The sequence below is a fragment of the Erpetoichthys calabaricus genome, chromosome 1 (assembly GCF_900747795.2).
Source record: "Erpetoichthys calabaricus chromosome 1, fErpCal1.3, whole genome shotgun sequence".
Classification (NCBI taxonomy): Eukaryota; Metazoa; Chordata; class Cladistia; order Polypteriformes; family Polypteridae; genus Erpetoichthys; species Erpetoichthys calabaricus.
In genome coordinates this window covers 338,757,477-338,781,783 of record NC_041394.2, presented here as the reverse complement: position 1 = coordinate 338,781,783, position 24,307 = coordinate 338,757,477, and the positions used below count along the sequence as shown (strand labels likewise).

Sequence of the window (24,307 nt, the reverse complement as noted above, 5' to 3'; positions counted from 1 at the left end):
TTTAGTTAAGTGGGATCAATCTTTAAAAAAGTCAAAAAGTTCTCCAGAAATTCAAATCAACAGTTATTATTCAATATAAAATTGTCCATATGATTTATATAATTCCTTTTAAAATGATGAGTTTACTCCCTGACCCAGTTTGTAAGAAGTAAGCCTTCTTAAAGTGCCTGATTCCTTTTTTCGTATGTTTTGCTCCTGTCCTCCTGCTGTATCTTTGCAGACTTCCATTTCCACCTCTCTTTTACTCATTGTGGATATCTTAACTCCGCATAGTTTTTTACTTCTTGATTTTTCATTGTACTCCTTTTCACACTCTTAACAAGAATTTAATTTCAGTGAGTTCTTGAGGTGATAAGATCCTCCTGGCATCTCACAGGAAAACACATTACCAATATCTAATAAATTCTAGAAGAAACTTATTTTACAACTGATTTCTTTTAGAACTTTCAGCTGCTTGGATTAATTTTGCTTCTCCTTCCACAATGTCACCTTTAGAAAAAAAAAGAGTTGCACTTATTGGTTTGAACAACATAAGCGATTTTAAATATGTGTAGGGCACACTGCTAGCACTTTTTCCTTAATTTATTTTTCGGCTATCTCCAAAATGTGTGCTTGTGTGGAGAGTGGTGGGGGTGAGGTGCTGGTGGGTTAGGGGCTTCATTCTATTTTTGATTTGCTACTTTTTTATCCCGTTCTTCCTCTTTTTACTCAATTTAAAAAATTAATAAAATGTTGTTTGCAAAAAAGTCAGAATTTTCTTCCTTTTTTTAAAAATTAAGGTGTGTATTTGAGAGGGTGTGTTGGTGGTCTTGTTTATAGTTCTTCAGTGTCTGTAAAAAAGTAACCTTCCCTTTGGGACAAATAAAGATCTGTCTTGCTTTTGGTTTGTTGCTCAATTACTGTGGTCTCGGGTGTGCTGGTGGAAATGGAGGTCTCTCTGAAAGTTTGTTTTTTCTCTTCTGTTAACCCTTTCATACTATTCATATTTCATGCCTCCATAGTATGGTCCTGGCCAAGTATTCCCTCATAATAAGTGCCTATACAGAATTTTGACCTGCAGATATATTTAGAATATATAAATAGCTTATCTGACATAAAAAAATGGGTGATTAATCCTTAATGTTTCAGAGAGCAGGGAGAGTGTACTTTTCAGTTTTTACAACAGGTCAGGTCAGCTTGGAGAGCATGCACTGGTACAGCACGTTGCCACACCCACCACATGACGAAACCGCTTGGGATCCTGGTTGGCAACCCCCCAAGGCAGACATGCGGTCCAGTCCCACCATCTGGAAATGACCCTCTATCTGCCGCAGCCAGGTGTTATGTGGGCGTCCCCTTGACCTGGTCCAGCCACTCCGATCCTCAACAATGAGGGTCCTTTGAACCAGCTCACCCTCGGGGAATCATGCCACATGGCCATAGTGCCATAACTGACGCTCCCTCACAATGCAAGTAATGTGCCTTATTAGGGACTACGTGAGCCACCACTCATTCAACACAAAGTCAAACCAGTGGTACTGAAGGATTCTCCGTAGAGACTCATTACCAAAGGAGTCCAGTCTTCGTCTTAGGTTTTCACAATCGCATGTCCTGGTTTACCTAAGTCATGAAAACATAACAACCATAATGATTTAAATATATTTTATTGAAAGTAATAATGGCAAAAACATTATGGAACTATTGGGATTTATTATATAACCATGTATAAACATTAAACACTGCCCTCGCTGCTCTATCATAAAGAAAATCCTTATAACTGCCATCTATCCATCCATCCATCCATTTTCCAACCCGCTGAATCCGAACACAGGGTCACGGGGGTCTGCTGGAGCCAATCCCAGCCAACACAGGGCACAAGGCAGGAACCAATCCCGGGCAGGGTGCCAACCCACCGCAGGACACACACAAACACACCCACACACCAAGCACACACTAGGGCCAATTTAGAATCGCCAATCCACCTAACCTGCATGTCTTTGGACTGTGGGAGGAAACCGGAGCGCCCAGAGGAAACCCACGCAGACATGGGGAGAACATGCAAACTCCATGCAGGGAGGACCCGGGAAGCGAACCCAGGTCCACAGGTCTCCCAACTGCGAGGCAGCAGCGCTACCCACTGTGCCACAGTGCCGCCCACTGCCATCTATAATTATCAATATTAATTCAACATTGATTAACACTTACATCACAAAACATGCCTCGCAGTAAGGAGACCCAGGTTCGCTTCCTGGGTCCTCCCTGTGTGGAGTTTGCATGTTCTCCCCATGTCTGCGTGGGTTTCCTCCCACAGTCCAAAGACATGCGGGTTAGGTGGATTGGTGATTCTAAATTGTCCTGTGTGTGTGTGTATGTGCACACGTGCCCTGCGGTGGGCTGTCACCCTGCCCGGGGTTTCTTTCCTGCCTTGTGCCCAGTGTTTGCTAGGATTGGCTCCAGTAGACCCTCGTGACCCTGTAGTTAGGATATAGTGGGTTGGGTAATGGATGGATGGATCACAAAACATAAAAAAATTGCTTATTGCAAACTAGTCTGTGCATTTAAGGCAGTGGTAGGAAACCTTGCATGTGTGGGATTTGTACATGTCAGTCACATCCATGGTCTTCTATTCTTGACCATATTGTTTAATCCACTCTGTTTATCATTTAAATGACAATTTTTTTCAATGGCTGGAGGGAGGAAGAGCTGGAATGTTGAACAAATGTGGGATGCATGAGAAGTATCCAGTCTTGTGGGTCCTGGAGTCATTCAAATGATATTTTTCACTGACTTCCTGCATGCATCATGATGTGGAAGTGAAGACCAGCTCATAGCATTCTTGTTCAACATAAATGTCTCCCTTTACTGCTACAGAGTCGTCTCCATCAGAGGGGCTACAATCAGAGCTTTCCTCCATGTTGTCTTCCTGCTCTGCACCATCCTCTTCCAAATGACCATTTGCTTCCTCATCTTGAAAGATCAGGTCAAGGGCCTCTTGCACAGCAAGTCATTCTGCCATAACCTCTGTCACTGAAATGGCAGCTCAGATGCCTTTATAATCTTATGACTCCCTCCTCAACCCTTCTTTTGATCTCTGTTTTAATTTCGGTTAAATAAGAGTAAATTGATTCTAATTTGTTTATTTTTAGATTATTTTGTTACATTGCAGGAGCTTGTGCTTACAGGTGCAGATCTCGTGTCTGTGTCAAGGCACCCTGTGACCTTTGTATGACGTCCGTTCCTTATGTGCGCCATATATGATCGCTTCCTATGCTGTTTCACTGTTTTGAGATTTCTCCACATGACCCTTTGGAGACCAACAGGTGCCTGTCTCCGTGGAAACCCGGGCAAATGTAATGGGAACACAGACAATTCTCATGACAATGTTAAGGTCCCCATTGAACTCTGTCACCACTGTCTCATAAAATATTCACATAGAAATTGAATATACAGTTTCACAGATTCAAGATTCTCTAAAACCACTAATTTTTTTTTCTCGATTTGATGTACACTTGTGGATGTTGTGGACGATTTTTGTGACTGAAGACAGAGAAGAAAATTAAAATTAGTCAAAACCTTTTATTAATACATACCAAGCAAGGGTAAAATGTCAGAGAAACACAGTCCTAGGACACCGCACTTCATCTGCCTCGAGCGCAGATGTCCTTGTTCTTTTATACCTTTCTAATCTCCTGATCGTTGACCATGTAAGCAAAAAATAGCATCCTGACTCATTGTACTTTTCCAGTTTTTGTAAAGTCATTACCCTAAAGGTATATTTTCTTGTCACACACATCATCAAAAGAAACTTCCAGAAAGTATACATGCTTTTTGTCACGCACGCCAAACACAAACAAGTTTCATCACTCTGTCCTATTTTCTATACACACATACATTTTGTTCAATTACATCTTTTTTTGTTTCCACACTCCTCCCTTTTTGAACAAAAATGATGTGGGCCTATAAATTCTATTTTGAAATGGTTGATGAAAGGGAAAGGGGAGAGAAAATGGAAGAAGCTATACGAGACATGCGCTCATCATGTAGCACATATGCCCTTTCCATAGAGGCGGTAAAGTACTTAGATATTATATAGCGAAACAAAGGGATAATACAACAACCAACCAGGAGGAGAAGACAAAATGTCACAACCAAAGAAATGAAAACAGATCTTATCCATTGTCCCCAGGACCCAAAGGAGGATGCAAACCACTGATCCCAGGGATTTGTAATGCCAGAATTAGTGGAAAGTTCTTTAGAGAGAGCAGTGAGGCCTGCCAATGCACGAGTTATTGATCCATCTGGCGCGGTATTATTTGGAATATATGTACAACAAGCATCACCAAACATAGCACAAACACCTCCCTTTTCGGCAAGTAACATGTCCAAGGCTAGACGATTTTGCCAAGTCATCAGAGAAGTACGATCAAGCTGTTCATGTATACCTTCAATAGCGTCTTTGGTGAAGTTAAGGAAACGTTGTTGGTTATAATTAATCCAGTCTACATTCTTATTAATAGTAATTTGGGGTATGATAGATTCAAAACCGGCTGCGACTTGATTCCTAGCTTTAAATCTGTCTGGGACACCCCTAGGGACTCCAATAGCATCTATGTATACTCCAGGGCCATGTAAGGAGATATCAGTAGGCGTATGGAAAAGGGAGCGGGTATGTCGGAAATAAAAAAGGAGGTGTGGAATAATATGGGGAGTGAGAGGGAGGTAAGGATAGAAGTCTAAAAGGCATAGAAGTCTAAAAGGCATAACTAATTGGATTGGAGCACAGGTACCAGACCAATTAGGGGGAAAGGTGACAAATGAAAAAGTGGATGAAAGGGTAGAAATATTCATAATCCTAACAGGAGAAAAATCTGAACCAAAAGTTGGGGAGATGGGTGTGTGTGCCAGAGAATGAGGGGTGTTAGTAACAGGATCGTCAATCTTAATTAGAAATCTCCCTAAAGGGTCTGTTCCAGATACATATACCCCTAATACATAAATACCTGAGTTACAATGGTTGTCAGCACATACAATGAGAGGCATGTCCTTTTATGATAGAAAACCGATTTTTCAAACCGTATTTTTGGGCCTCAAAAGGTTGATAACCCCAGTCCTCAGTTCCAGTGTTAGCAAAAACCCATTGCCAGTTGTCGCAGTCACTTCCCCTCATACACACGTATTTGTCAGATCCGGTCCACTGGGCTTGTCGACCAGTCCCACAGTTGATAATAGAGCAGAAATCAAACTGCACTGATGTGGTGATTCCCAACGGGAAAGTCAAGGTGACCAGGGCAGTAGACAAGGGAAAAGAAAAACATAGTAGCACAGCAATCAAGGGTGCCATCTCTTGCAATGTGAGGCGTGAATCCAGGCAGGCAGTCCCTCAACTTTCACGGCGTGTGGTGTGGATAGAAGAATTTGGAATGGTCCTCTCCACCTAGGCTGATGCCAGTGTTTCCTCCGAGTATCTCGAACCAGGATCCAGGTGCCCAAACGAATTGGTAAATCCTTGGAAAGGGGGCTGGTCCTCCAGGCTTGATCAACCTGCTGGTGGATTTCCTTCAACGAGGTTCGCAAACCTGCAAGACTAGAGAGAAAATCATTGGGAGAAAAGGTTTGTTAGTGTGTTTATGAGTCCAGACTCCATCAGAGAGGGACCCTTCTTTGGACCATTTTCTCCTTTCGATATCCGTGGCTGCATTCTGTAAAGAAATAATTTAATTATCAGGGTCCTGGTCATTTCTCTGTTGGAATAAAGAAATTGGTGTGTTATTATATGCAGCCTCTTTAGCAAAGTGGTCAGCTAAATCATTCCCTTTGCTAGCAGGATCCTGTTTTCCCGTGTGAGCTTGACACCCAACAATCGCTAGCTCCGATGGTTTGGTTATAACTTCTAAAGGGATTCGATCAATTTCTGATGTTGGATGGGTTTGCCAGTACTGGTCTTAATTTGTGCTTAAAGGTTATCTATGCAATATATTTAAACGCGTCTTTTCCTTCATGCTTATTATTAACAAGGAAAACATACGTGCTTGAACCTTTATTCGTATCAAGTGTGCTGACCACTGCGTCACCATGCTCTTCCTTTATAGTACCTAAAATACACAACTTCCATTCATATCACAATTAGACACACACATTCATATCACAATTAGACACATTCCGCTTATCGCCAAAAAACTTGTCTCCCTTCTCATGTAATATTATTAAAAGAGCATTTTCCCTTCAAACTTGATCAGGGTTTAAAAGGAAAAATACTTTTGTATATTTACAAGCCTTAAACAAAAGTGGAGACAATTCATTTGCGCTAAACCAATTACACAAATCGATAATTATCTTTTTCAGTTTTTTAGTTAGAGCTCTCCAGGACTGGTCTTAAATTCCCTTAGTTTCCATAGTGTTCCATGATCATGGCAGACTCCAAAAGCATACCTGGAATCTGTATAAATTGTTACGATCTTCCCTTCGGACAGCTGACATGCTTAAGTGAGTGCTACGAGTTCAGCTGTTTTGTGCACTTAGCTTTATGAAATTTGATTTGCTTCCAGCAGGCGGTCCCCTTGGACCACTGCGTAACTGGTTGAGGGCGCTCCATTTTTCAATTGTAGCATTTGACAAAGTACAGAGTACATTCTGATACTCATAGGGATCCCTTTTAATACACTCTATAACATACAAAATCACCCAAAGCATTTTCAACACACTTCACCCCAGTATTATTCTATATTTACACTATATTTGGAAACAATGCAGCAAAGGAAACAGAAACGAATGGACTCTGAAGAAAAGCAAGTTCAACTCTTCAGGACAAACAAACATAAAACAGCCTCTCATGATGTTAGCTGGTGTTAACACAATCCTGCTCAGCTAAACGGCGCCGGTTTCCAGATCAAGGAGACTTCGTTGGCGAACTGAGTCAGCGACAATCAAGGAAGAAAAACTTCCGTGGCGATCCAATTACGACAACAAGGACAAATCCAACTATCGAGAAACCACACGGTACGATACCACAGCAAAACCGCATTCCCAGAAAAAAGGCTACAGTCACAGAGAATATTAACTCACAAGAAAAAAGAAAAGGACAGAAGAAATTTCATGAGAACTACATCCGTGCTTGCTAATACAGCTTCTGTTGTTGCAGCCACAGCACGAAGACACGGAGGAAATGCTGCGGCCACTGGATCCAGTTTTGTTTTAGAAAAAATAAGTCACCGGTCTTTGTTTATCTCCATGTTGTAGCGTCAGTACTGAATTCATAAATCCCTGCTTTTCGTCCACGAACAAAGTGAATGGACGAGAATGATCAGGCAAACCTAGCGCGGGCGCAGATAAAAGAGTAGTTTTGAGGTTACAGAGCCTTCTCAGCCAGTTGTTGCAACGGCTGTGCTCTTTCAGTAAAATTTAGAACCCACTGTCTGCAGTGGCTGTAATGCGATTTTACAGTTGTTTTGATTAGCTGCAGCTTAACTTTTAGAAACTTTATGGCCATTGTCCCCCAAAAACAGCAACAATTTCTGGGTATTCATTGTACAATTTTTTTTTTTTCTTCTGTAGCGCTACTGTATCCCGTCCGGCCAAAAGCCTTCTATCTACATACTGTATCCCGTCCGGCCAAAAGCCTTCTAAATTTTTTTTTTTTTTTTTTTTTTTTTTTTTTTTTTTTTTGGGCAAGAGCTTAACCATAAACACAAAAGGGCTTCTCTGTATCCCTGAGGCATGACGGTCCATGTCCATCGGCGGTACCGCGTTTGACGAGATCGGGATGTACGGCGGAGATGCCAGCCTCTGCTTCGGGAGACAAAGGATATTGGGCACGGTGCGGGCGGAAGGAGGACTTCGGGTGGATCACCAGAGGCTCACAGTGGGCTATCCTTTGAAACACTACTTTAGTTATTAAATGGTCAGGAGTATCAAAAATACCTGGAGTAACTTGTAACCAGTCTGTTCTTTCAAGGCATTTTTCCACCCATGGCCCTATTTTCTCCCATTAACAGTGTGTGATTTAGCTAAGGAAAAATGAGGCACTATGCCGCCAAGATAATATATGTGCTGTGAGCATGTAAGATGAACAGAAGCAGCTGCCTTTGTGGATGAAATAAAAACACAGTAGATGTGAAGGGTTTCGGGGCAAGTACCAGAAGTAAGGAAAGATTCTAGCCAGGTGGTGTCTACTTCTATAGGGAAGTATTGGGCAGTACAGTGTAAAATGTCAGGGGCCTGTAAATTGGGAAAAAGACAAGGGGAAAAAGAATGTAGGGCTTTGAGGAGAATGGTGTGTGGGGAAATATCTAAAGTCCATGCTGCAAAAGAGGGTTTGGGATAAGGGGTAATTTGACACAACAACTTGGGGGTTGAACAGAAAAAACAAAGCTGATTCAAAAGAAAACGATGCAGTAAGGTATGTCCGCCAGGACGTGACTGGACTTGAAGAGGTTTTGATACTTGAAGAAGATGAGGTTGTCCAGAAGCAGTAAGCACAGTAACAGTTTTGTTCGAGGTAGGGACCTTTGCCAGCAAGCGAGTGGCACCAGTATCGATTAAGAAAACAGTCTTAGTGCCATCAACGAACAATGTCAGTAAAGGATCAGTCTCTGAATTATGGGTGAGCAAAGGTAGTTGAAAAGAGTGGCTGGAGGTCCCAGTGTTTTCCTATGGCCAGTATTGTTAGTCAGGGGTGTCAGAGGAAACAGGTGGAATAAGGGGAGGTGGGGGCTGTTGCTGTCTGTGAGGGCACTCCCGACGAAAATGTCCAGTTTCACCACAGGCGTAACAAGAGTAGGAATTAACATTGGGATTAAAGGGAGAGGGAATAAAAGGATTCTTAGTGTGGTCAACAGGAGGAGCTCTAAAACCACCTCGTCCTCTTCCTCGTCCTCGTCCCCTTCCTCTAAAGCCATATCCTCGACCTTGGTCAGGAGCATTCCTGGTATAATAGTTCATCTGTGCTACCAATAAATTGGCATGAGAGTCCGATTCGGCATGTTCAGCATGTCGTTTGACTTCATCAAACGTGGCACTTTCCCACTCAATACAGGAAGTGCGGACTTTGTTTTGTATATCAAGGCGCAAGCCGGAAACAAAAGGTGGAACTGCAGCTCGGGTGCGGTCATCAGCATTTCCCAAGCCCGAGTGATTAGCCATAAGGTCTTGAATCCTATGTGCCCATTCATCAACTGTTTCGTCTCTCTTTTGTTTTGCAGCAGAAATAAGGGACCAGTCCGTTCCTTTTTTATATGTTTCTGCAATATTTTGTCTCAACGCCTCCCATTGTGAGTTAAATTCGCCTTCTCCACCTATCCCCTGTCCTCGAGTTAAAGCTGGGTTCCATACCCATGGAATGTCATTGCGGACACCCCTGCTAACAGTGGCCCATGTGGTCCCAAACTTTCGACGAAGTACCTGGGTCCATTCAGCAGCATTAGGCTTATACATGCTATCTAATTGATCAAGTTGTTCAACAAATTTTAGTCCTCCTACTTCCTTTGGATCTGGAAGTGCATTCACGACATCTTTTAGTTCTTGGATGTCCCAATTCCGATTTATCATAACTGTTGTGGGATTTTGGGGTCCAGCTGGATGGGCAGGGTTATAATGGGGATTGGGAACTTCTATTAAAGGGCAAGTAAGTGAAGGATTAGAGGAGAAAAAAGTTGGAGCTGGTTTGTGAGTGGAGGTTTGACTTCGAGTGCATTTGGAGACGGGGGTTTGTCTAGTACAGGGTGAGTCATAGTGATCTGTGCCTGGGGAATCATCAGGGGAAACTTCTGCTAGTTGTAGTGCAGGGGGGGACAGTCGGAATGGGGAATAGAGGAGGGGATAATAGAGGTGTCTGAGGTCGGTTCTGAGGAGGGGAAAAAAATAATAGGATAAATCTAAACCTGTTTTCTTTTCTATAAATTTTCTAGGAGACCCATTTTTACGGGGCGTCTGTTGATCCTCCGAAAATAATCCTTCCAGCACTAATGATTTTGATCCCCCTGTGCGGCGATTAACAGGCTTACTGTTATAAATTCCCATTATGTCCCCTTGCTCTCCCGGGTTCTGTATTTAATTTTCCAACTATATACTGATTTGTCTAATCCCTTGTACGTATGAATCAGCAAGGCATTAAGTGTGCCACTCACTAAACCTAAACTGTTCCCTTCTTAGTCCCAAGGGGAGACACCTAACTATCGGTCCTGTCCCAGTTCCCAGGAGAACACGGTTTTGTTGCTTATTCTGTATGTAGATTTATTTATTTCGTCCTAACAGCAATCCTGTAATCTGTGCTCTTTTCGGTTTATATTTCCATACCACCCCGTTACTCGTCCCGTTAGCCTGTCCGCTCACATCCCCGGGTTCCAGCTCAGGTGACTTCGTGTCCGATTCGGTTCAGCAGAATACTACATCAATACGTCCAGCCGAGTCTAGGATATGGGTGAGGCCAGTATCCTTTCGTCAGACCTTTCGTATGCGTCAAACTGCTTGGGTCAAGTCTCCATCACCTTAAGCAACCCGTTGAGATATGAGTATGACTAGACGGTCAACAGGAAACTCGCCCTCCCGTTATTTAGAAAATAAAAAATATTCGGAAATCCCCCGGTGCTTACCCCAGCCTGGAAATGTGCAAGCTCTGTCTGGAAATCCGTTCAGTCACCGTGGATGTAGCAAAGAGGAGACCAGGGGCTCCTCACGCAAGAACTGTTTCAGGACAGGGCAGTCCTAACTTTTGCCGGAGCTGCATGCTCTGCTGCCGGATATCTCAAGTTAACGGCAGTCCGCTGGTAAGACGGATCACTGAAATGGTCTCGCTGGAGGAGTCGACCGGCCGTCTCTTGCCCCACGTTTGGGCGCCAAAACTGTGGACGATTTTTGTGACTGAAGACAGAGAAGAAAATTAAAATTAGTCAAAACCTTTTATTAATACATACCAAGCAAGGGTAAAATGTCAGAGAAACACAGTCCTAGGACACCGCACTTCATCTGCCTCGAGCGCAGATGTCCTTGTTCTTTTATACCTTTCTAATCTCCTGATCGTTGACCATGTAAGCAAAAAATAGCATCCTGACTCATTGTACTTTTCCAGTTTTTGTAAAGTCATTACCCTAAAGGTATATTTTCTTGTCACACACATCATCAAAAGAAACTTCCAGAAAGTATACATGCTTTTTGTCACGCACGCCAAACACAAACAAGTTTCATCACTCTGTCCTATTTTCTATACACACATACATTTTGTTCAATTACATCTTTTTTTGTTTCCACAATGTAAAATCCATCCCAATAAAAATGGGTCAGATTTAACCCTGAACAGCCTCAATGTACAAAAATGTGTAACACCAGTACAACAGTATAAAATTTTAAAATATTTTCATTTTTATGTATTTTGGGTCACTTTAGGAAAAGTCTTGAAACTTCAGGCTAAAATGATAACATTTAGGTATTTTTACTCTTGTCAAGTGTCAAAATGGGTCATATTTGATGCAAACAGTATGTAAAGGTTAATGAATGAATGAATGAATGATGGTTTATTTATTTATGTATTTATTTAGATTAAATGCAACTTTGTTTTTTTTTTTTGGTCAATGCCACATCTAGATGATCATTTTCATAGTTTATTGTCTAAGATTTAGGAAAATCATTCCTACTGTCACAGAGCCAAAGCTCTGGTAGACCCACAAGTTTCTGCTAAAGTATTTGTCCGCTTAGTATATTGAATGAACAGTTTGGTGTTTGGTAATGATAAGTCTTTGGTATAATATTAAAAAATACTGTTTCTTTAATGGCACTTCACTGTGTTGCAAGGTTCCCAATATTAGTATTGTTTGACAAAGAACCATTTAATTCTGGGAAGCATTCTTTTCATATAAAATCGGCTCTTCAAGCTTTGAAAAGGTTCCTTTTATGTGAGCGAAACAGAAATCTTTATTCATTTTAGGATACGTAGCATGATACTAACAAACCAAGAATAACTGTACATAAATTAGAGTCATTTTACAATCCGAAATGCATTCTCTATCAATCCATGGATTTTTCTTAACCCACTTACTCTGTGCAGCTAGAGTCTATCACAGAAATCAGTGGGCACAAGTATTATCATCTGTTCATGGCTATTTATGGAACCTGTTAAGAATCTGAATAAATGTTCTTTTTGTAATATTCGTGCGGATTGTTCTGTTAGAAACCAAAATCCGTGTTGGCACCTTTATTTTTAAGAGCTTGTTCAGATGCAGCCATATAGAATGAGTACTGCATTATTTTGACTGTACTGTTTCAGTAATGAAAGCTTGAAGTGGCATATGAGTTTCTATAGAAAACAAAGAGAATCTTGGACAAGGACCGGTTACAATCTTTTTTTTTTTTTCTGCCTAGAGAATATACAGTTAGGTCCATAAATATTTGGACAGAAAGAACTTTTTTCTAATTTTGGTTCTGTACATTACCACAATGAATTCTAAATGAAACAACTCAGATGCAGTTGAAGTGCAGACTTTCAGCTTTAATTCAGTGGGGTGAACAAAACAATTGCATAAAAATGTGAGGCAACTAAAGCATTTTTTGAACACAATCCCTTCATTTCAGGGGCTCAAAAGTAATTGGACAAATTAAATAGCTGGAAATAAAATGTTCATTTCTAATACTTGGTTGAAAACCCTTTGCTGGCAATGACAGCCTGAAGTCTTGAAATCATGGCCATCACCAGATGTTGGGTTTCCTCCTTTTTAATGCTCTGCCAGGCCTTTACTGCAGTGGCTTTCAGTTGCTGTTTGTTTGTGGGCCTTTCTGTCTGAAGGTTAGTCTTCAACAAGTGAAATGCATGCTCAATTGGGTTAAGATCAGGTGACTGACTTGGCCATTCAAGAATTTTTCACTTCTTTGCTTTAATAAACTCCTGGGTTGCTTTGGCTGTATGTTTTGGGTCATTGTCCATCTGTATCATGAAACGTCACCCAATCAATTTGACTGCATTTAGCTGGATTTGAGCAGACAGTATGTCTCTGAACACCTCAGAATTCATTCGGCTGCTTCTGTCCTGTATCACATCATCAATAAACACTAGTGTCCCAGTGCCACTGACAGCCATGCACGCCCAAGCCATCACACTGCCTCCACCGTGTTTTGCAGATGATGTGGTATGCTTTGGATAATGAGCTGTTCCATGCCGCCTTCATACTTTTTTCTTGCCGTCATTCTAGTAGAGGTTGATCTTGGTTTCATCTGTCCAAAGAATGTTTTTCCAAAACTGTGCTGGCTTTTTTAGATGTTCTTTAGCAAAGTCCAATCTGGCCTTTCTATTCTTGAGGCTTATGAGTGGCTTGCGCCTTGCAGTGCACCCTCTGTATTTACTTTCATGCAGTCTTCTCTTTATGGTAGACTTGTATATCGCTACGCCTACCTCCTGGAGAGTGTTGTTCACTTGGTTGGCTGTTGTGAAGGGGTTTCTCTTCACCATGGAAATGATTCTGTGATCATCCACCACTGTTGTCGTCCGTGGACGTCCAGGTCTTTTTGCATTGCTGAGTTCACCAATGCTTGCTTTCTTTCTCAGGATGTACCAAACTGTAGATTTTGCCACTCATAATATTGTACCAATTTCTCGGATGGGTTTTTTCAGTTTTTGCAGCTTAAGGATGGCTTCTTTCACCGACATGGAGAGCTCCTTTGACCGCATGTTGTCTGTTCACAGCTAAATCTTCCTCATGCAAGCACCACACCTCAAATCAACTCCAGGCCTTTTATCTGCTTAATTGATAATGACATAACGACGGACTTGCCCACACCTGCCCATGAAATAGGCTTTGAGTCAATTGTCCAATTACTTTTGAGCCCCAGAAATGAAGGGATTGTGTTAAGAAAAAGCTTTAGTTGCCTCACATTTTTATGCAATCGTTTTGTTCACCCCACTGAATTAAAGCTGAAAGTCTGCACTTCAACTGCATCTGAGTTGTTTCATTTACAATTCATTGTGGTAATGTACAGAACCAAAATTAGAAAAAAGTTGTCTCTGTCCAAATATTTATGGACCTAACTGTAATTTATGGACTGTTTAGGCTTTTGATTTAAAAATGTTATTACTTTGCAGTTTGTGAATGTCATGTTTTTTTTTCAGGCAGCCGCATGGCAAAAACTGTTCTGGTAGTTAAAAAAAATAAAATAAAATAAAACACAAATAATAATAATGCAATTTATTTCATTGTTCTTTTAAAGGCACTCAAAAACTGAAACTTACTTTCAGGACTCAGGAAAAATAATTGCAGTATTTCTTAAAAGCTTTGAGCTTTTTCTCTCCAACATATGTCCTGCTTGCTTCCTTCATCATTCATTTGCGATCTTTGCTCATCTAATCAGTATGCACATAATGTGCAGCATGCAATCCATTAACAGAAAACTATAAATAAAACCAGTTTATTTTTGACAGTGATTTACTATAGATGTTAATTTGAAACCAGGCAATCTGGTGGTACAGCAGCTAGGGTTCATAGCTCAAATCTTTTTGGATTCCGGTTGAATTCTTGACCTTGTGACAGTTGTTGTGTTTGTGTGGGTTAGTTGCAATCTGTGAATGTGTCTAATGAAATTCCATCGTCCTACACCGATTTGAGCAAGGCTGTTACCCTGCAGTTGCTCCGTCCTGGGTACGACGTTACTCTTCTTCCAACCCTACAAGTAGGCCCTCCAACCTGCACGAAAAAACCTGGGGGTTGGTGGCAGAATTGGCACTCCAGTCACCATAAAAACACTCCCACTGTTCCATTCCATCTGAACTAGTATGGTGCTGAGGTGTCACCCGTTGCATGGCTGCACTTGGGTCCTAATCTGAGATCCTGAGTTGGTTTGCCATGTGGTGGGTGCAGCAATGTGCTGTATCAGTGCCTGCTCCTAACCTCTCTCTTTCTCTACACTGATTCCCACATCAGACTCCATGCTACAAACCTAGGCTCTGCATATTTCCACAGTTTCTAAGTCTAAACGGCATTAATGTACATTAGATATGAGTGAGTGTGTACAATGGTTTCTGGCTTGAGCATCAGTCTGGTAGGGTAACAAACTTTGAGCACATTATAACTATCAGCAGAAGAGAACTGTTAAGACATTTATTTCAAATTAGTGGATGTCATTTTTTAAAGCACATGCAAATTATGTAATGTTTATCAAAAGAAATTTATAACACAAAGTTCTTGTGATGAAATGACATTTTAAACATTTGTGATGTAATAAAAATTGTAAATGCAGGACAGGCAGTATAAGTGGTAGGAAAGAGAATGTGTGTTATTTATTTAATATCCTGTGAAGAACTAAATGTATTTTGGTCATTGAGAAGTATTACTGACATATTTCCCGGTTTCAGTTAATCACACTCATAGATAGTGAGCACAGGGAGAACATGCAAACCCTTAACAATCTAGCAATCAAACTTGTTATCCCAGTGCTGTGCCTTCTGATCAGAACACATTAAATACTCGGTACTAAACCAGATTGAAGCTAAGTGTTGTCGCATTTTGGATTCAGAGTTTCACAAGTGAAATGAAAAAACAGTTCTTTTTAAGAGAAAACTTGACTCTTCCAGAGGAGTCCTTTCAGCAATAAGTGAAATGCAAAAGAAATTGAAACTAATCTTCAATAAAACTGGAATCTGTTAAAGTAAAATTTGAAAGCATCTTCTCAGAGCTGCCCTGGTAGAGAGGAGTGTGGACATCACATTCTGAGTAGAAAGATAGAAGCTCTGTAGCCGGAAAAAAGCCAAGGTATTAGTGAGAGAGGCCATTTTAATAACGTTTAGATTGCTATAAGATATGAGAGCTGTGCATTGAGGCTGTTGACATGTAGCTGATCCAGCAACTATCTGACTACTGTTTATAAGAATTTGTGTTGTCTTTAAACTAAACCCTAACTAGAAAGTGATTTCCATCCTATATATCATACTGCTGCCATCAACATTGCACTTGTTTAACAAATGTTCAGTATTGAATGTAAATAGTGCATTTCTGGAAGCACACTATTTATGTCCTGGATTAACTATCATTCCTATTTGAAATCATTCCAAATCAAATTGTATTTGTCACCTAATGGTTATATAGAGTGCAACATGTGGTGAAATGCTTACATTTCTTTCTGTTATTATTCTTTTATTGCTCTGTTTAATACAGTTCAAGTATAGTGATTTTAATAACACAAAAAAATGACCAAACTAAGAATTCTCTGAAGAAAAAAAAAAAAGTAAGGATCAGAGATATTTTGGCCCTTGTCTAGCCTGGCACACACACTCTCCTATTTTTCACTACCTGGGCCTTGTGCATCAGAGGTGTCCCATTATGTTCCAGCTCTTTTCTAGTTAATATAGTCACAAATTGGGTAATATATTTGATAATTCAGGCCTTAAAACATCCCAGTCTCTAAACCCTTCCTTTTTATATCCCCTTGTCTTCCTTTTTCTTTTATTTACAACTTGGATCTTTTTTTAAGCTTTTGGGGTTCTAATCTCTTCTCCCCTTGCTTCCCATTCTTTGTATAATTTCCCACCTACACTGTCCCCTTGTCACAAGCCAGTGTCTACATCATATGTGATGCTTCGTAAGGCATCATATCACCCGTCCTTATGGATGACGCTGCAATTGTGACCTGCTGGGCTGGCTACTTTGAGCAGCTGTTTAAAGTCGCTCCTCTGGCTAGGATGTTGGACATCTCTGGGTCCACAGATCTTGAGACTGATGCTCCAATTAGCTGTGAACCACCCAGTCTCGCTGAGATTGCACAGGTGGTGAAACAGCTGAGGGTAGGGAAAGGCTGCAGGGATCTGTGGTGTCCGGGGTGAACTTCTCCACCCTGGTGGTAAGGCTCTTCTCCTGGCATTGCAAGCATTCTTTGCTTCCATTTGGGACACTGGCATCATCCCAACTGACAAGAAAATGGGACTTGTTATCCCTGTCTGGAAAGGGAAGGGTGATTGCCTGGATTGCGGCAACTACAGGGTGATAACACTGCTCTTGGTGCCGGGTAAGGTCCTTGCTAGGGTTGTCCTCAATAGGATCCATGATCACTTTCTCACCTACCAGCAACTGGAGCAGTCTGGTTTTAAGCCTAAGAAGTCTACCATCAAATGCATCCTGGCACTGAGGGTTCTCATGGAGCACAAACACCAAAATTCTTTGCAGCCTTCATCGATTTTCATCAGCTTTCTGTTTTGCTATATGGTTGCAAGACATGGATGCTATTCAGTGACCTGAGATGAAGACTGGACTCCTTCAGTACTGTGTCACTTCAGAGAATCCTTGAATACTTCTCGTTTGACTTTGTGTTGAATGAGCAGTTGCTTACAGAGTCCCAAATGATGCACATTACCTGCAGTGTGAGGGAGCATCAGTTACAGCAGTACAACCATGTGGCACAATTCCCCAAGGGTGATCCGGCTCACAGGATTCTCATTGTTGATGACTCCAGCAGCTGGACCAGGTGAAGGGGATGCCCACATAACACCTGGCTGGAGCACATAGATAGTTATTTCCAGCGCGTGGGACTGGACCACATGTCTACCGGATGGGGTGGGGCGGTTTGCCATCCAGGATCCCGAGCTGTTTCGTCATGTGGTGGGTGTAGAAACGTGGTGTACCAGTTCATGCTCCCCAACCTAACCTAACCTGACCTGATATCACCCGCTATCAGTTGATTCAGTGTGACTCAGAGATTTTTCTCTCCCATTTCTAACATTTCATGGAATTTCATTCTTGAAGCTGTCTCTTTGGTTTTGAAGAATCCTAATCATCAACAAACACAATTTAAATTTGTTCACCAATTACATTACCACCAGTAAATGATATGTGCAGGGATTGTCATCTGACCAAATTTGTCACCTTTGTTCCCTGATCCCCCCATGAACTTCCAGGCATGTGCTTTGGCTCTTTTGTCTTTAGTTTTTGTTCTATGGTGTCAGATTTTCTTACTTCCATATTCTCTGTTAGCATCGCCTACCTTCCCCACATTTACCTGCTTCTAGACATTTTCTTCCTTCATTTATCTCTTATCCAGCAGAAGCTTTTTATGTTAGAAGAATTCCAGTGACAGGCAGGACAATTTTTTCAGCAATTGTCTCTGATTCCATTTTCTCATTTTGCTTAACAATTTACCTCTGTGGGGTTTCAGCCCGGCCACAGACAGACACCAGTACACACAATGTCCAAAAGCACACACGTTTGACACTTCTTTTCCTTCAACAACACAGTGCACCAAAACAGCCACAAAAGCTCAGTCCTTTACTTTTAGTTTTACTTATATTTTCTGCTGCCTCTACTCCTCCCGTCATAAGCTCCATCCTCTTCCACCTGACTCCGGCTCCCTGAATTGAGTGAGGTGGCCCTTTTTATAATGCACCCGGATGTGCTCCAGGTGCTCCCTGATTACCTTCCTGCTGCATGGGCACCCGGAAACAGTCCGGGTGTACCTAGTTCCTGTTACGGCAGCACTTCCTGGTGTGGCGGAAGTGCTGCAGTCCATGGCTCTGTAACCATCCAGGCACCCCCTGGTGGTGGCCACAGGTCCCCACAGGTTTGAGCTTTCCAGCTCTGTGAATCCCATGCAATCCCGGAGGGCTGCCATCTTGCATTACGGGGTAGGAATTGTCCCTCTCCAGGTCTCCCGATGGGGCAAGGTCCCCGGCCGTCTATCACATTTCATAAACTTAGCCCCATTGTTTTGGGCCAGCTACCAGAGCTGAACAATAATCCAAAATTTAAATCAAAATGCATAAAATAATTTATTTACTGACTGCTATAATTAAAGTACTATTATTGCTGTTAAAATGCCATATTGCATACCTCAATTCCAGTTGCAATGCTTTTCTTTCTTCTTTCAAAAATGGCCAAATTGCTACAACATAGCAACACCTCCACCCCCAACATTCTTCATTGTCCTGATTCAATTGTTTATGATTTGATGAACAGACTATAATCTACAAATTCAGAAGGGTGAGTTAGATTTCAAGTGACACCACACTAACTGCTTATATTCTAAGATTTTCCCCTTCAAATGATAGACAGGCCATGGATTTTTAATACTGGATTTGTATACTATGGATACTTATTTGGAAAAAAGTGGAGAAAAAGAAATCCTGTTTTTTGTACTGCTTTAAAACAATAAAACTAGGCATATTACTTGTAGATATTTCATAACAAATTTTTTCAGGGTGTTTCTGACACTTTTTTTTTTATAGTGCTTGGAAGCTTATTTGAACACATGTAGAAGTAAGAATAACATTCAAAGTGTACTTTTTGGTAAAAATGTTACTGAATTATGCAACCCATTCTGCCGCAACACATATGTACAACATAACTACTTTTCCAGCTGTAAAATGTCTGACTTTAATTTTGAAGGGTAGAACATGAATAGTGAGTGAAGGATGATGAAGTTATTGCCAGTTATATCAAAGTAACAGAAAACAGCCAGAAATGAGGCTGAATTAAAGGGTTTATTAACCCATGCGTTCTTTTTTGACTAGGAGTTTGCCTTCCTCCATTAAACTTTTCATTTCTCAGTACTCAAAGATTCTGAGTGAACAGTATCTTTTTCATGACAAACATACACTACAGACCAAACAAAAATATCATTTATTATCTATTTACTTTCAGGTTAACCCCAGAATGCAAACCACCATTGTCCCAATTTCTTTAGTAAGAATTAAGTTTTCAAATAATTCTCCAAACTCTTTGATCAGACTGAACATAAGGGAGTATCTAGAAGGAAACCTACTAAGTGCCAGCAAGGCAATAAATCTATTAACTTTATTATAACATTTAAAGCCTTAGCTGCTGACTCAAAATGAGAGAGAGGTTTAACCTTGGAGTGGCCTCTCCGTGGAACTGAAATATAAGATGGCTAATTATGATATTGCTGACACTCTTGATGAACAGATCAGCTTAGTTTTAAAATTAGGAAAGCATCATAAGGAAAGAAAACCTGAAAAAAAGAGGTGCATGTACACTGACGGCAAAATAAACTGGGTCTTCTTTCAATATTATTAGTATTTAGTAGCCAGTAATATTCATTTAATTTTTCTTGTGTCTTCTTGGGGTTATACAAAAACTTTATCTTTCTAGGCTTTGAATACCCAAGGAATTCAAATACAGCTTTTGCTTCCTAAATTTGAGTTTTAAGGATTTCTTGCGATTTTTTTTTCAGCACTATTTTGTTTTTTATGGGTTCTACCATTATATGGATTTGATATGATAAGGCGTAGCCTATTGTCACTGGGTAGGGTCACCGAGGTTGTGACTTGTGTATCGCTAGTGTGATGGTTTAAAGTTTGGCCCACTGCACTTCTGGCCAGCTGATTATAGAGAAAACTAAGAGTTAGACTGTGCGTTTTTTTCTTTTTTTCTTTTTGTGTATCAATTTTGGTATTACACTGTTGAATTATGGTTTCTTTTAGGGCATATGTGAAAGATGGAACAAATCTGTTGTTTAGTGGTTTGGCTGGATTACCTTTTTTGCTAAGATGTGGCAACAGATGTTTGAGGAAATATCAGAAAGAGAGGCAGTAATCTCAACTCCTAAATATCTGAGACTGTTAGAGAAAAGCCAAGCAAAATGACACCTTTTATTGGCTAACTAAAAAGATTACAATATGCAAGCTTTCGAGGCAACTCAGGCCCCTTCTTCAGGCAAGATGTATGATTACATCTTGCCTGAAGAAGGGGCCTGAGTTGCCTCGAAAGCTTGCATATTGTAATCTTCTTAGTTAGCCAATAAAAGGTGTCATTTTGCTTGGCTTTTCTATACATTCATAATGGCTAACACGGTACAACACCCTAGTACTACTGAGACTGTTAGATAAAGGAATAAAAGAATGGAGGAAGGCTTGGCAGTACATATCACTAAGAGGAAAAAATGAAAATGTAGTCCAATTGATTCTATAACTGTACATGGCTTTAAAATGACTGAACAATTGTAGCACATGGGGATACCAGACAGGGCATTACCTAAGTATAGAAGGTTATCATCATCATTATCATTAAATATTACATAACTCAAATTTGAAACCATAATTGGGGTTAGAAGCTGTGAATTATGGATGGAAAGTTAAAGTAATTTAAATAAATTGAAGTGCAGGGGATTCAAAATCAGATAGGAGGACTGCAGAGGGAAAAGAATAAAATGTCTTAATTAAATTTACAAAACCCATATTAAAGCACATTCTGTTTATAACTTGCTATACATACAGTTAATTCATGCAATCAAAAGCCTTTTCTGCATCAAGGGAAAGAAGAGCAGCATGGCTTGAAAAGGAATAAACCAAACCAACAAAATTAGAGGCTAATCATGAGTGTATGAAGACCAGTCAAGATGGATTCATTTACTAATGACTTTCTGTCATTTCTGACTTACTTATGTTTGAGTCAATAAGAAAGAGGGTCTTGTAACTCTGACTTAATGTAGGGTATTCACTATGCTGCAAAGGTATGGTTGTAATTACCCAATTAATTTCAAGGTTTTGTTGGGCTGGAAGTGGTGGCTCCATTAATCATATCAAAGAAGGAGATGGATAATCATAATAAGAGAAGGGAACAAAACTGATCACCACAAGCAAAGCGTCTTTCCAAAATGCAGACATTACCTCTGGCATCCATTTATCCCAGGGTCCTTTCCACTGTCCATAGAGTTTAACACCTCTTTAATTTCAAGCAACTAAATGGGAGTATCTAGAAGAGAAGCCTCTTCCCCTGTAAGATTATCTAGAAATGATTGGATATCGGGGAGAGTGGCACTATAGGTATCAGGAAAGAGCTTGGAATAGTACTCTAAAAATTAATTATTTATTGCCTAGCACTCATTTGAAATCAAGTCAGATTTGGTGTGAATAGATGATATGGAGGCCAGTAGTATGGACACTATGACACTAACCAGCACTTGCCACAGGATCACACATTAACTAAATAAGTCTGAACTCTGTTGTTAAAGTTGAATGTTCCTACAGCTGCACTTTTAAATGATTCCAGAGGCCCTGAATGAATTGTATGGCTTCCATCACGTCCACACTAACTACTCTGTATTTATTCTTGTGATTATTGTTGGGTATTTAAGAGATTACATTTAGAACTTTTACAACAAGATTGTGTCCCATCAGGCTGTCATATGCAACTGCATGGATAACCGAGTCCAGATATGTACTCCTGCCCGCCTCCTCAGCTCCTTTAGTGTCTCTAATGAACAGTCCACTTCAGTGTCGCCTGTTTTTCCCCCCACAGTCTTTGACCATCTAGAGGTCAACTAAGAGCTGGTGAAAAGGATACCAAGTGCCACTCCGCTCCGATATTCTGTCATCTTGACATCTTCAAATGGCTTTCTACGGCTCTAAGCCCCAAGAGAACTCTGGACAGGCGTACTTTAGGAGAAGAAGATCTGATGAGGAAGTCGCAGCTGTGTCTGGTGAGAACAATTCAGAGACATCACTCATTTGAATAGAAAGAATATGAAAATACAGGAAAATGAGTTTATTAATATTTAGACACTTTAATAACCTAATAAACAAGAGGTAGCTTAATGATATATGGACAAATAAACAGATTTAAAGAAGTTCTTATTTCACTTTGACCCATTTATTTTGGTCAGCGGCTGTTGTATGTAAAGTGCTTTATAAATAAAGTTGACTTGACTTGACATTTATGTTGTTTAAGTATCAGAGTCTTGAAATTATAAAAAACTGGGCTACATGGTGACAATGGTGGGTTTATCATGTTCTCTCCATTTGCATATGTTTTTTTTTTTTTTTAAAGTTGTTCTAGTTACCTCTGACATCTCAGATGTTTACATCAATTATTGTATTTGATTACTTCTCAATCTGTTGAGTATGACATAATGGTGGTGTGCAGAAAATCAGGTACTGTGATACATTCTTGCTATTTAGGATTGGTGCCTTTATACATTAGGGTCATAAGTGAAAGCTGCATTGATAAAAATGTGTCTCAATTGTATGGACTGTCAGTGAAAAGAAAGAAAATCATCTAAAATTTATATTGATCCTCCAATCAGCAGGCAAATGCAATGTAACTTTTTCAGCCCTACTCTGGCCCATTCAGGGTTTTATTGGCCAGGGCCTATCCAGGTAGGATTAGGCACCTGGTAGGAACTAGCCCTGGATGAGACATCAGTCCAACATAGACAATCACACATATCCCTGCTAAATCTGTACTTAAACATTTGAAACACACATGTTATAATCTGAATGTCTGTTCAATAATGAAAGTGTAAATATGGACTTTGTGCAATATGTGTCTGTGTTTGTGCAAAATGTTGACCCTTTATTCATTATTGGAGGTTCCATACATCATCTACACTACCTTATTTACTCTAATGAGTTGAGAATTTTTTTTTGTAATTGTATTCTGTAATTGCAGTAACTCCTTGCTGTGTTGGCATCATAGATGCTTCTTCTATATTTGTGTTACTGTGATTTAGTAGAGAAAAGCCAAGCAAAATGACACCTTTTATTGGCTAACTAATAAGATTACAATATGCAAGCTTTCGAGGCAACTCAGGCCCCTTCTTCAGGCAAGATGTGATTTAGTGAATAGATATCTGATCCCACTTTAATGAACTCAATGGTTTGTTGAATAATTGAACTAGTATGGCATGTAAGCTTGACTAAACTACTGTTTTATTTGTTTTTCCCTTAATTGAACCCTTATTCATGATGAAACTTTTGAAACTCTCTATGTTGGGTATTCTGTAATACACATGCAAATTTTTAAGAAAATACAAAATCAACTGTCTCAGTGTAATATGTGGATTTTGTGGTGCCGACCTCCCAGTTAAAACTCCCTACTTAAAGTCTTGACATGCCATCAAGACTATGTTTATAGTTGATTGAACAAGAATCTAAATGCAAAATTTTATAAAATTAGTCATGGTCATTTTTTTTTAGTAATGCTTTGCTTTTGTGTTGGTCCCTCATCACACGAAATTCCCCACTGTTGTTTCCATTGAATTAGTGATATGGAATGTAGCCTTCAATGTAAGTAGGGCCAAACTAAATAATATGCCGAATTCATTACCAATGGCTGAACAACTGTGTGTGATTTTTTTTTTTTTTGGTTTTGGGCCTGCTTCTCAACTGAAGTTTTGAAGGGCCGTAAAGTTAAGATTTTAAGTTGTATGCATGCTAAATTTCATGAACTTCAACTTTGCAATTTTGGTTTGATGGTATTTTTGCCCTTTCTGATGAAATTTTGGAAATTTAATATAGCCTATGTTTTAAGTTGGACCAATGACAACCGACATGCAACATTTTGTGAAAATCATTTCAGCCATTTTTGTGTGATTAGTGAACACATAATCAGAGAAAAAGACCAACAAACAGACAGAC

At 40.2% G+C, this 24,307-nt stretch overlaps 1 protein-coding gene across 1 annotated transcript in view; it reads left to right on the top strand.

Moving 5' to 3' along the window:
* The window catches only part of LOC114667693 (NACHT, LRR and PYD domains-containing protein 3-like), a 66,350-nt gene that overhangs the window by 2,283 nt on the left and 39,760 nt on the right, over positions 1 to 24,307 (top strand). The window contains exon 2 of the mRNA XM_051925090.1: positions 22,191 to 22,371. Within this exon, the coding sequence (XP_051781050.1) occupies positions 22,281 to 22,371 (91 nt within the window). The 5' untranslated portion in view covers positions 22,191 to 22,280. The remainder of the gene's footprint in view (positions 1 to 22,190; positions 22,372 to 24,307) is intronic.